The sequence below is a fragment of the Corapipo altera genome, unplaced genomic scaffold (genome assembly GCF_003945725.1).
Source record: "Corapipo altera isolate COAL_440 unplaced genomic scaffold, ASM394572v1 51, whole genome shotgun sequence".
NCBI classification, from domain to species: domain Eukaryota; kingdom Metazoa; phylum Chordata; class Aves; order Passeriformes; family Pipridae; genus Corapipo; species Corapipo altera.
The window spans coordinates 708,459-722,770 of NW_020884892.1; the positions used below are offsets into that span (position 1 = coordinate 708,459).

The 14,312-nt window shown below is 38.4% G+C and overlaps 1 protein-coding gene across 9 annotated transcripts in view; it reads left to right on the forward strand.

The window, feature by feature from the left end:
* The window catches only part of TRAPPC9 (trafficking protein particle complex 9), a 457,529-nt gene that overhangs the window by 75,280 nt on the left and 367,937 nt on the right, over positions 1-14,312 (forward strand). For all 9 annotated transcript variants that reach the window (XM_027645593.1, XM_027645592.1, XM_027645594.1 and 6 more), the window contains one exon: positions 7,039-7,163. In XM_027645593.1, coding sequence (XP_027501394.1) covers positions 7,039-7,163 — 125 coding nt within the window. The remainder of the gene's footprint in view (positions 1-7,038; positions 7,164-14,312) is intronic.

Genomic DNA, 14,312 nt, shown 5'->3' on the forward strand with positions numbered 1-14,312 from the left:
AAATTGTGCACATACACACTGCTTTCCTTTAGGCTTTTGGACTCCAACTGTTGATAGCTCAGGAACTTCCAGAGCCGAATATGGTTTCTCTGGTTTTAGGCACTGTTAGTCATCCTTAGTGGGTTTCTCTTTCCTAAAATTCTTCATTCTTCCCATCAGCACTGTACAACGTGCCGTGGCAAGAGGAATCACAGCTAAATTAACTTTTTAGCAGCTTTGCACTCACTGGTGTCCTTGTATCCCCAGGTTTTTGTACTGCATGAAAGAGGTAACAGTGCATACTCTAAACATTGTACCTGCAGTCATGATTTTATACATTTCCTGAGGTTATTGTCACAGCAGGCTGAAGATTCCTAATGGCTTAGTTGTCACTTTTATGGAAATTATTCCACACATCAGCCTTTTGAGCTCTCTCAGCTCTGTATGCTTGAGGAAGGCTGTACACACTGTTTGAAAGGTGATCTATGTATTTCTGTAGTGACCTAATGATGCTCTTTGTTTTGCTTTATATTACCTTCCTTATAATCACGCAGTAATGCACAATTTGTCATTTACTTTTTTGACTGGTGCTGAATATGGAGTTGAGAGATTCATGAATCTGTGAATCATAGCTCCAAGATCTTGCTCCTGAACAGTAATGATATGCTGAGAGCCTCTTATTGCACATATGAATTCAGGATTGTTTTTTCCCATTTATTTATGCTGAATTTCATTTGACATTTTATTGCCCAGTCATTAAGTTTTGTAAGATGCTAGCAGTCATGTCTGGGTTGGATAGGTTTCCATGCTGGGAATTGGGTTTGTGCAAATACAGCCCAATAACATGCCATATATACTGCAGAAGAATGTACTTCCCATTAAAACCATCCTTTAGGGTTCATGTCACAGCCTGAGTTGCCTTGGCTTATTGTCTTTGGAATTAATGACTTTGCAAGCACTTGGAAGAGATGGGCAGGTGTTCTAGAGACATTTCATTAATTAGGATTAAGAAGATCGGGTCCTTCACTACAAGAAAGACATTGAGGTGCTGGAGTGTGTCCAGAGAAAGGCAGTGGAGCTGGGGAAGGCTCTGGAGCACATGTCTGATGAGGAGCTGCTGAGGGAGCTGGACATGTTTTGCCTGGAGAAGAGGAGGCTCAGGGGAGACCTTATGGCTCCCTACAACTGCCTGAAAGGAGGTTGTTATGAGCCGAGGGTCATTCTCTTCTCCCAGGTAACAAGAGATGGCATGAGAGGAAACGGGCTGAAGTTGTACCGGGGGAGGTTTAGATTGGATATTGGGAGACATTTCTTCACTGAAAGGGTTGGAAAGCATTGGAAGAGGCTGCCGAGGATGGTGGTGGAATCACCATCTCTGAAAGTGTTCAAAAAACCCATGTGAATACGGGGACATGGTTTAGTGGTGAACATGGTGGTGGTGCTGGGTTGATGGCTGGACTTGACAATCCTGGAGATCTTTTCCAACCTTAACGATTCCGTGATTCTGTGTCTTGAAGCCAATTGACCAAGATTTAGCAGATCCATGCAGGAGAGCTGTTTGCTGAAAATGCTAATGAAGTTTTGGATCTCTTGTCCCTCAGCTGGGTGCTTCAGGGTTCCTTTTATGTATGTCCTTGGTCCTCTGGCCAGGAAGGTCAGTATGTGTATTTGATTTGATTCTGAGGTTGTTGCACTGCATAAGACAAGGAGGAAACACTTGGTCTGCTTGGTACAGCCAGGCCTGGGGAGCTGAAGCAGTAAGGTCTCTGTCACCTGCTAAGGTGTCCTGAAGAGGTCAACAGGATACTCATGTTATGAGCATGATGGATTCTCCTTCCCAGTTATTATACCTTAATTTCTGAAATCCAGCATTTCCCTGATGCTGAAAGGGATGAGAACAAAAGCTGCTCTTTCTGGATTGCTTTATACACAGTAACTTGTTAGTGGGAAGCAGGCTTTTAAAAAAGCTCCTACTACATGGGGATAATGTTTTCCAAAGTTAATGAATTAATCTACAATGAGTACTTCATTATGTAAAATGTTAAGGTTCATTTATTCCGTGTATAGGGAACCTAAAGACAGGTGTGAGGATATTTAAATTCATAAACTCATCAAAGGAACTAATTAATTACATGTTGAGAGAGAAGTAAATCTATGCCTTAGGTCTGTCCTTCCTTTCTCTGGGGAAAAAAGGCTGCAGAGAAATAATAGTGTATTTCTAAAAGCACTGATCTTGAATATCTTTTCATATTGTTATGCAAGACCACTGCATGTTTCATACTCACTTTAGTGCTTTTCTGCTTAAATGGCCAGATTTTATCCACTTCAGAATGTTCCTGCACATATACAGCTTATAGACAATATATTTCCCTGTTTCAAAGGAACCTGCTTTGGAATTTAAATGACTCTTGACAGGTCTTCTGAGAAACTGAGTAGCCTGGAGGACTCTATTAGGATAATGGTATTGCTGATGATGGTGATGATGGAAGTCCTAGGAGATGTTTCAGTATTATCATTTCCACGTTACTATGCTTGCTTGCCTTTTAGCATTTAATAATTCAGAATAATCTTTTGAAGTGCCTTCATTTCCAAGAAGTTTTTTTTGGCTCTGCAGTTTGAAGATGTCAGTTTGGTTGTACTGTTCATTTGAGTAAATGAGGGTTTTTTTCCTTTTGTTTTGGTTTGTTAACCACAAACACTTTTGTGTCCTCCGTAAATTCATCACTGTGTAACTTCAAAAATAATTCTTAATTTTTGAGAACTTTTCCTACAGAATTCTTCTTGAATTTCAACTTTAGTACTTACAGAAGATAAGGTACCTTCTTCTCTTCTGACTGCCTTTTAATCTAGATGAATAATCTTGTCTCATAATTTCACTGATACAGGCTGGTTTTTTTTAACAATATAAGTGCCATAGGACTTCAGCCTGTATCAGTTGTACGAGCCACTCTACAGATATGTAGAGAGATGGTGTTTCAGTCCCCAAATCTTAACAACACGACTCAGAGAGCGATAAATTGATTATTGGCTCCTACAGGCATAGACCTCTCAGCCTGTTATGCTGTTCCCTTGCTGAGGCACTTTTAGCATCTGATGAAGTCTGCGTAAATAATCTCTAGGCTTTATTATGAATTTCTTTACACTTCATTTTCGTGCATTCAACCTTATTCTAAATTGAACTTCCAGTTTTAGTTTGCTTACTTATCCTTACTGACAGTGCATTTGTTGTTGTTAATTGTTGTCTTCAGAGGCAATGGACGTTTTCATCTGTGCCCTGCTCCTGGGAGCCAGGGAGCTGATGCATTCCCAGTAACTTTGCCTGGGTGCTGCTACCTGTGGACTCTCCTGTCATAGTCCTAAGGATGTTTCTGAGTGTGGGAAGAGCTGCATCTCAATGCCCACCCATAGCATAAAGGGTGAAGTGGATTCCGTTGCCTGAACTCTGTCTGCTCTTGTGCTACCCCCTTTGTCACTGCAGAAAGCAAGTTTCTAGAACTCTGCCTACTTTTAGCGCAATATAATTCTCTTTTTCTAAGAAAGGAAAAAAAGGCATATTCAAGTTCAGCAAGCAGAGTCTGTCTCCTGTCTCGAGCTGTTTTTTTTCTGTCGTTTTGCATGTTTAAAGCACTTCAAAGCTGTTACAGTGTTCTTATGAGATGTTGCCTACCAAGAGACTTCTTGTTTTGAAATTTCTATCAGGCAATGGATTGACAAAATAAACAAATGGGTTGAGGGGACATTTAGTTTTCATATGTTATGATCTAGCTGTGTGTATTCCAAAAGCTCTGACACAGAATCATAGAATGGTTGGGTTGGAAGGGTCCTTAAGAAGCCACAGCTCTCACAGGGAATATCCCCCGGGTTGCTGGAGGATCCCTGCTCCAGCAGGGTCTCTCCAGGGCTACTGGAGGGGATCCCTGCTCTAGATCCCTGCTGCAGCCCCTCCTGCTCTCCTTGGAACGGGCTGCCCAGAGAGGTGGTGGACTCACTGTCCCTGGAGGTGTTTAGGGAAAGGTGTGGCACTTGCTGTTCTGGTCTAGTTGACGTGATGGTGTTCAGTCATAGGTTGGACACTATGAACTCAGAGGCCTTTTCCAATTTAATTCATTCTGTGATTTCTCCTTGTCCTACACCCCTCGGGGTCCCTGTGTTGCTATTGGATTGTATGAAGCTCTTCTGGATAGAAGTAGCAGTTCAACCTAAAATCTTCTGCTGTTTTCCATCTTGTGTGACATTGTGTTGCCAGTTACCTGTAGACTACCTTGGAATCCAAACTTCTCTGGTGTCCTGGCATCAGTGGAACACTTTTTAAATGTTTCCTTGCCGCTGAGTTTGAGACCACTGGAGTTGTGATGCACCTTTTGAAAAGTGTTTTTGATTTTGTCACCTGGATCAGGCCACTAATTGTTGTATAGCACAGCATTCCATGGAACAGGAGATGTCCCCTGCCACCTCTTCCGTCAGTGCTTAGTCAGTGGGTTGTAGATCTACATGTTTAACTCCATGAATGCACTTTCCCTCATTCAAATATGAAGTTGTTTGGGATTCTTCTGTGCAGTGTGCTGGGAAAGTGGCTAATGAAGTTAAATTGACAATTTACTTAACATTTGAGAGGAGAGAGGAAATGCCGGTAAGAGATTTTGCTCTGTTGTGACAGCAGTGACTGGGATTTTGGAAAGGCAAGCTGTGTTTTTGCAGTTACCATGGAAAAAGTGTTGGTCATGTGCTGTTACCATGGAAATATTCAACGTGGATTCTAGAAATTAGGAAAATTTCTGGACAGAGTAGAAAGACAATTATTCTTTTTATAGTACAAGGCTGCTCAAGCTGTTTAGCAGTAGGGATGGATGAAAGAAAACTGTGGGGGATTCAGCATCTTCATCTCTTTAAACTTCATGAGAAAAAATAAAACTTATGAAGTCTCAAAAAATACAAGTATCAATAATTTAAAACTTCTAGTGAACTGTTTCATTGATGCTCAGTGTTTTCTTCTACCATCATTAAGTTCTGTGAGTGCCACAGAACTGAGACAGAAAGTTGATCACTACAGTGGTTACCTTAGACTTCCCTTTCATCCTGAAGCAGCACAAATGTCTCCTTTGCTATAAAATCTCCTTTTTCAGGTACAATTTAGAGATTCAAAATTTCTTCTTCCTAGAGAAAATGTTTAAACTATCGTCTTCTTTTTCCACATAGAAAATAAAAATAAACTGGGATTTTAAAAGATGAAGTAATGAAGAAAGGCATTAGTTGTATGTCTGTGATGTTCTTTTAGGTATAATCTATTCCCTTCTCAAAGAAAAGAAAGCTCATGCCTTAGAAAAATGGAAAATCTGAGTAATGCCATGCAGTTTTTCATGCTTCGTTCTTTTCGTGTTTTAATTTGCAATTTTATGCACCAATCAGTGTCAATTTTTCTTCTAAATATAGAACTAGTGAAAATCATTCATCAAGAAAAGAATATTTTTCCTCCATTAAAACTTTTAATTTTCATTAAAAAGAACTGGATTTCAAAGCCTGCAATCAAATGTATTTATGATGAGTTTTGTTGGCAACCTGTGTTGAACTTTTCAGTGTATTATTATTGCCTCAAATCTTAGGCTTTATTAATAAGTATGTTTGCTTTAATATCAATTGGCTTTTAAAGGATGCTGAGGAGGGGTTTGGTGCCTTAATTCTTGTGCAAGTTAGAAAAAACCTACTATTCCATGCAAAATTCACAGTAATGCTGCATAGCATGGGCAGGGTGTTCTCACCTGCCTGTCCTGCTCTCCCCCAGGAACTGATACCACAGGATATTCAGTGCTAAGGTGCATTTTAAAACTGGTTAGTGAAGGAAACTGGAAGTAAAAGAATATGGGAGCACTGCCTCTGTTTTCTTATCTGGATACCTGTGAAGTTGGATCTTAATGAAGCAAAACCATTTCATGCTCCATGGTTTCTTCTTTTGAGGAATGTATCCTCAACATGCCCGGAGTTGAGTTCTGCCATGGAATTGGAATGTGGCATTAGCAAATATAATTGTTAGGAGTGATTTAGGAAATATGTTTGGGTTTTGGGTAATAATTTGGTGTTTCCCATGTGTTTAGCTATATGTGTCTGCTGCGATTTTTCTTGTATTTAATTGGTGGTTTTGATTGCAGTTGCTCTGCACAGCATAAACCAACAAAGTTCTGCTCTTCTCTAGACTTTGGAAGCAAATCTAAATAGTAAAAAACAGTGAATCTGGTATTAATGTATGTTAAGGCTTCCTTATTTTGATTTTCCTATTATTCTGATGCTTTTGATTCAGCAGTAATTTTCACATACTTTAATGGTTTGTGCTTAGAATGTTGCCTTGGTTGGATTGAGAACCCTAAATATGCTGCTGTGTCTTTATTTAACTTCAGGTTACACAAGGTTGTTGGCAATAACAGGTCCTATTGAGTAGTCATGTTGTCTCTTATTGCTTTACTATCTGCCAGTACCCAGACTGATAGTAAATACCAAGCTAAGGACAATCCTCTAAGGACACCCATTCCTGTTAAGCTTTTTGTTGACTTTTCAGTGTAAACCTTAGTTCTGGCTTTATTATATGTGAGGAATATTTCATTTATTTTTGCATCAGCAGGTGTACAGAAACATGACTTCTCTATTTTCTGTTATTTTCCACAATATATACTTGAAAAAGGAATCCTCATACCGGAAATGAGTTTAAAGATCCTAAGCAGCTGAGCGGGTACTGCCATGGAAAACTACAATGTCTTTCTTTGATTTTAATATTGTAAATGTTAAAACTAATTTTATATTAGTAACTCTGACATCTTTGTTGTGATATTTCAAATGCTGTTACCATCCTTTCCTGTGATCTTCCCTGAATTTTTGGTGTATTCTTGTTTGATTATTTTTGGCTTCTAGGGAAAAACCAACAAAATAATCTTTGGTTTGCCTTTTTTTTGTTTAAAATGTTAATATTACTTTCTGTGTCTTTTCTCTCCCTTTGATAATACAAATGTAGATTCATTGGAACAAAACATGGCATTAGACAAGCCAAAGTAATTCCATTTATTCTGTTTCCAGATGGAATCAGTGTTACTGGACTTCCTCTCTCCAGCCCTTTTCGGCAGGTTGTCAAACCAAGAGTGGAGACTAAAGCTCTGAATCCACAGGAAAGCAGCAAAGTTGGTGACTTCAGTCACGTGAAGGTAAGGGGATGACATCAAACTGAGGAAAGCTGTGGTTTCCATCGTACTGTGCTGTAGTGTGTTGTGTGATTAAAAAAGAAAGCTTTCCTTGTCTCATAAATATTTCCCTTTGAGTTTTTTTGTGTGTGTGTGGTTTTTTTTTTTCAGCATAGCTTGGTGTTCTGTGTTTGGATTGTTTTATTGGAACAAACAAACAAAAGAGGTGAAGAAAGATGAGGCAGTGGGAATTGCAGAGCTGGTTATCAGTGTGGTGTACTCAGGGAACTTGTCAGTTCATCTCATGTGGCTTTCTCGTGCTATTTACTCTGTAGGAAGGTGCTTCTGTGGGGATCCTTGGGTTTCTTAGCGTTTTCTTGGCCTTTTAGTGATGTTCATGTAAGTAATAAAAGAGAATAGTTGAGAGAGTCAAAGGAAAAGTAAATAAAAGTAGCAGGATGAAAGGACACTTGTGTAGGTGAAAGCTGCACTGTGCTTACAGAGAGGCTGCCCTGGACTAAAGCTGCTCTTTGCTTTTCCCTTGAAGATCTCACCTGTTCTTACCTCTTGAAGGTGTAAACTTGTTGTTTTGAGCAATGAAACAACAAGTTTTAGCTTCATACTTATTTACATTGATTATTTACGGTTCTACTGATCAATAAACAGGTAAAACTATTATTTTTAAACGACGTTACTCTTGGACCATTAGCACTTCTAATCCATCATCATTTGATTCTGCAGCACACAAAGCAGGATTGCAGCACTGGAAAGATGTTCAAAAATTAATAAAGCCTTTCCTTGCATTTTATGACATAGCCAGGTATTTTCTAATTGTTTATAAATGTAAATCAGCAGGACTGAGGAAACAGTCTGATATTTAAGTGGGTAAAATGCCCAGCACTGATGTTTAAGTTTAGAACTTTGTGCAGAATGTCTGACCTATAGACACTTCTGAGACATGGCAGCAAGGGGAATATTATTCCAAAAGAGAACTAAAAATATAGAAATGCAGAACTTTGCAGCAAATACATGAAAAAAAGCACCTTTTGGTTCACTTTTTGTTTGTCAGCCAGTTGTCCTGGCAACCAAAAAATTGCAGGTTCCCAGTGATCCATGTGATGGTACTACAAGGATGTTGGGGGGCTGTAAAGCAAAAACTTGGTTTTTAACAGTGTGTAGTAAAACACTGTGGTGGGAATGCAAATGCTGGATCCTGTTGGTATGAATGAATTTTGGTTTAATTAATTGGTATTTTGTGATGGAAGGACCGTGCAGGTGGTCAGAATTATGTCAGTAGACAACACACTCTCCGATATCATCCAAGGGTTCTTTGGTGAGTGAATGGTCTGAGTGCTGAGCCCAGTGTGTGTGACTGATGTACAGCACCCAGAGGAGATGATTTATAGAAGGGGAAAAATAAAAATCTGGGTATTTAAATAGCCAACAGGGTAAAGTTCTGGAGGAAGTCTACAAAATTAAATTTTTAATTACTTAAATTATTATCATTGCAATGATTTACTTGAGGACAACAGCCATGATAGGAAAAACATGATTTATATTTTTCCAATATTTAGAAGATTGGTATAGAGAAAACCACAGTGAGTTATCACTATCTGTAATTTACTGTTGTGGCTCATTCCATTTTAACAAATGTCCATTTCTGTAGCTTCCCTTTCTTTTTACCACATTAATACTTTCATAAATAATAACTTTGTCCCAGTTAAACTACTATAAACCAGTGATTTGATCTACTTGGTTAAAAAATACCTCTGGGGTTCAAAACTATTTAGTTTTGATCTTAGAAGTGTTTTTTGATTCACTGGATTATCCACATGGCCATAGTGAGTAGTGGGCAAATGACCAGAAAAAAATACCTGTCATAACTGAAGAGATGCATTTGTGTTTTTTGGTGACTGCATTACACCTGACCCACTAATTCTGTGATACTGTGGTTTATCCAGCTTTTCCCCTGCTGTTTACTCCTTCTCTGTAACTGTTTATTTCTACTTGTGACTTCTCTCTGTTCTGACAGGGCTCTTTAGTAGGAAGCAATGTAAGAACCACCAGTAGTATAAAATAAAAGCTAGATAAATTCCAAATCTTAGAATCAGACAGTTATTGTAAACAATCCAGTCAATTAAGCATTTAAAGATACAATTGGAATGTGTTGTGGTCCAGTTTTCTTGTCTGTGTTTTGAGGAATTTATGAATGTGTGTTCATTGTCAAATGCTTTTGCCCAGTTAGAACATTGTTGTCTGAAATGAAGTGAGCTGGGAGAGGTACATGAGAGATCATCCAATATTTTGACCCTGAGTCTCAAAATATTTGATATTTATGAATCTTTTTGAGTTCCCTAGAACCTCTTTAAAAGATCCTTCAGCTTCTCGCTCTTGCTGCAGAACAATTCAGCACTTTTGGGCTGTTGCCTGTGTCCCTCACGGTGCCTTTTGGGATGATTGCTGGGCTGTGTTTGAAGGTTTATCTTGTGATACTGATGCCAATTAGGGTGGTTTGACAAGAACTAATGTAAGAAGCAAGTGGGAGTTTTTCAGTTAAGAAACAAGAGTGGTCTTAAACAATTTGTATATGTGGTGAAAATGCTCTCTGTCATTTATTCATGATTTAGCAATAGGTGTCTGGTGTGAATATTCAGGAGTAGCAGTTATTTTTCAATCCTGCTTGCTGTGCATAAGCTCGTCTTCAAATAAAAGTGAAATTCTGCAAATGAAAATGAATGTAAATCAATGCTTCTCATGTTGCTGATTCTGAAATGTCCTTGTTCAGATATTTATAAGTCTCGTACTTAAATGTTCCCTCCCTACTTGTTTGCCTTACAATTTTCGTGCCTCAGCCTTGGATATTGCCAGGATTGCAGTCGAACTTCTCTGCAATCTCCGTTTTCAATTTTGCCGCAGGCTGTCTTCTAATAAACCGGCCCCTGGCTTCTGGAAATGACTGTACAATGAGCTCATAAATTCAGTGTAAAAATTGCTTTATGACCTCATCATAAAGCTTGCTTATACCCTCAAGCTGAATGGAATATCACAGCGTAATGTTGTGTTCAGATCACCTTTTCTGCTTTTCACTGCTGGGCAGTTGTGCTAAACCTTGTCTAAACCCCTTGTAGGTGCATCTGTATGAAGTGCTCTGCATTGCTGTGGTTATACTGGTGTGTGAAAGAGTCTGTTTTGAGGCTGAATCTGTTACTTTTTGAGTAACACTGCAGTGTGTTTAAATATTCAACCATTCTATGTCTTAATGCAAAAGCTGCAGTGAGAAATTTAAACAGATGTCATCATCTCTCAGCAAACACTGTGTCATTTTTAACCTGGGGAATTCTGTACTGGTTTTCATGCCTGGAAATTGAGATGATGTGGTGTAATCTGGTTTTCTCAGTGATGGAAGAAACACACTTGTACTCCATTCCACATATTATGGACTTGAGGCTCAGAGGTCAGTCTGACCCATGGAAATTTGGTTCTTCCACTCACAGTGATGGTAGTTCATTGGTAGTCTCTTTTTGCCACAAAGTGAAAAGCAGAATTGCTCATCAAGGTATCTCAGTTCAATGTAATATCCCTGGTTTCTTTGGAACAAATCTGGGATTAAGAAATGCTGCTTAACGCCAGCTGGACAAATGACCAAATCAAGAGCCGAAATGAACAAGTCTTTTATCTGGATGAAGGAAACTTGGAAAGCATGTTGTGGGTTTTTTAAAATCTTGGTCTAAGCTGTTAAACACAGGCAGTGATTACTGGCCAGTTGTGTGGCAGACAGGGCTAGTTTATAATTTATAATGGATTTGGCTGGCTTATTTATTTGCTTTGAAACTTCTGTGCCCAGGAGCACTTTCCTCTGCACACTGAATGTGAGCTGTAATTCTGGAGATTCAACTGCAGAAACTGGGGAGGTTTAAGTACTCTCATAAAAATGCTCTGTTCCTGCACTATCAGTAAATGATAGGAAGTGTTAAAGTACAGTATATAGAGCTAATTTAATACACTGTCTTTAATGTATCTTTTCTGATGTAGTCAGCAGTGTATTAAGATGAGATACAGGCCTTAATTGGATTTTTTTTCTGTTCAGTTCTCAGGCTCTGGTCTTCTATATGAAAATATGCTGTTAATGGGGATAAATTTTATATTGTTGATGCTTTAAGCTCAAACTCCTTTTACTCATAAACCTGATATCTATTCTATGTTTAATCCCTTAAACAGAAGAAGCTGGATTTTTTTTTTAATTTTTATTTTTTTAAATTTTTTTTTAAAAAATAATTCTGGATGCTGCTGAAGTTAGTGTGGACATTCAGTCTATGGAGCACAATTGAAATTTAGATTCCTTCTTTTTGATTGGCTAAATGTGAATCCAGGAATGAGATCTTAAGCACAGGCATATAACCCAGGTGAGATGTTCTACTTCCACACTGTCCTATTTTGGAATTCAGTACTATGCTTGTGAATTTTGTGGCCCTGAGTTCTCCTTCAGTATTAAACACATCAAGTCTTATATCTCTGTCTCTGTTTCCCTAATAATTTTCAAGATGGTAAAAGAGAAGATGAAAAATCCCAAGCAAAGCTCTTTGACTTCCAAAGCTGATTTTTATCAAAATAATATATATATCAATTTTTATAATTGGTGTTTGTGATAAGAGTACCAGAAAACCATTCACCTTTCCTGAAGCGTGCTCAAATTGAGCCATGAGCCACATCAAACTTTGCCAGGTCAGCAAGGTATTTTTTTTCTTGCCTTTCTGGCCAAAAATTGCAGTTTCCTTTGAGATAAAGTGGATTATAAAAATAGAGTGGCTCTGCAAAAACGAGAGAAAGATGGATTTTTGGCAGTGGGTACCTGTCTGGCAAAATTTGATTATGATCTGGATTTGGATGAAAGCCAGCAATTTTTGAGTAGTCTGAGTCTAAATGCTTTTAACTTTCCTTCCTGCCTGGTTCAACATTGCTTACCTTCCTTTAAGTGTTTGAGTTCTAGAAATAATTGAGTATTCCACAGAATTTCTCACCAAGCCTCTTCCTCTCCTCTTCTGTGAATTGTTCCATCAAGAAATGAACACTCTGTTGTGCTCTAGAGAGGACTGTAATTTAGAACACAAAGAAAATATTTTACTAAAGCTATTCTATAGAGCTATGGGGAAAAAATACCACTACCCCTTGGATTTGAATAAATTCAATTAATTCATCTTGTCTGGTATTTTACATTCAGTATTATCACTGTAGTATCTGAATTTCAATTCAACACATTTTATAACTTGAAGTACTTCCTATTTTTCCCATTTTCCCATTTTATGCAACATTAAAAATTTTGTCAAGTATTGATAGAAAAGTTTTTGATAGATTCACTGTCTGTTTGTCAGAAACAATTTTTTCTCTGGACTTTTTTTCATAGTCACTCAGAAAACTAGTGATGGTATCCTGCTTATAACCAAAGAAATGGCTCATCAAGGGTAGTTGCAGCAGGTACAATCTCCTATACAAGCCACACCTCATCTCTCTTCCTTGTCTAAAGATGAACCAAGAAAAATGAAAGTTGACATCAACACAATAAACAGAACTTGTCTGATCAGCAGTAGGTGATTATGTCCATAATGACATTAAGATAAGAAAGAAAAAAATCTTAATACTGATGTAGGAGGGAGTTGAATATATAGAAAGTGAGGGGAAAAAAGGAGGGGAAGGCTAAATTATGGAGAAATAGTAAAGATGGGCTCGTGTGAAGACTTGCTGAGGGGGAACTTGAAGAGGAGGGAGAGTTGGAGCAAACATTTAGAACAGGGTGGTGAAAGTCCAGTAAGCTCTGTAAGAAATTTTAAGAATAGTTAGAAACTGAGATATTTGTCTGAATGGGATTGTATGGGATGATCCGTTTCCTCACAGTGCTCTCCAGAGGACAGAGATCCCCCGCAACTGGGAGCTCTCAGGATGTAACATGCTGTGTGTCACAAATTCAGAATACCTCTGTATATAATATATGTGTATATATAGAGAGATATATTATACTTCAACATTGTTCTTGCAAGTTCTTGCATGTTCAGTTTCCTCTGTTGCTGAGGACAGAGGGGGTGGGTCACACACTGGGTATGGATCAAAGACCACTCTTTATTTCAGGTGCCGAAGTTCCTTCTTTCTCCTCTATGTACATTTACCCTGCTCGTGTTGTGGATCCTCTGGCAGCTGAGATGCTGCAGGAATCCTCAGGATTGCTTCTGCCAGATGGAGAATGTTTCAGCACCCAGAGTTAGGTGTGTGGTTGATCAGGCCTCTGAAGACCTGCTCTACTCATTAGACTTAGTTCACAATGATGAACTGCCTTTTGTTGGTACTCAGCCTCCCTGCTCACACTTTGGATTTGGTCTGAATGTCCAATTTAAAGTGGTTTTTCATCTCTGCAGGTGGACTCTGGTTCATTGTACATGTTCCTAAAATGACAGTGTGTTGTCCAGGTCTGAATCAGAAGCCCTGTAGCACATCGATTATTGTGCTAAGCTACAGCTAATAAACCTCTTCTTTCAGCACTGCCTGTTTTATTCATAGTGCAGCACTTGGTCTGCATCTCTTCCAGTTCTTAACTCACTCATGTTCAGTCATATCAGGTTCTGGATGCGCTGAGCTCAACTATGTTTCTGAAAAAAGCTCTAGGCAAGATTTAAAACATCTGATTTACTCTTAAGCACAGAAAATCTTACTCTGCAACACAAGAATTCTTCCAGAGTGATTTACCTGAAAATGTGAATGAGACTTGCTTTCTGTTGTAACTAGAGATTCTTTCAAGCATTTGATATCTGGATTTCCATTATAGTAAAAATTCTGGATATAGAACTTTAGGGCCAAATGTACTTCCAGAATTCATCCTTACAAAGATCTGTGCAGTATTTTCATCCATTTCACTTGAGTATTGATAAACATAGAATTTTACCATGCTCATTTTTATCAGACTCATGATGATAATTTCAAGTGTTTTAGCTTAAGCAGAAGTGTGGAATTGGCTGGGAGGAAGACAACTGCTCTTCCAGTATCAGAGAGAATTCTATTCAAGTCTTAAGATCTATGCAGAGAAGAAAATACTACAGAGTCTAAGATTAGAATTCCCATGCAATGTATATCTTGCTCCAAACAGTTGGAGAAAAGCTGCAAGTGTATTAAGAATGATTTTATGGATTT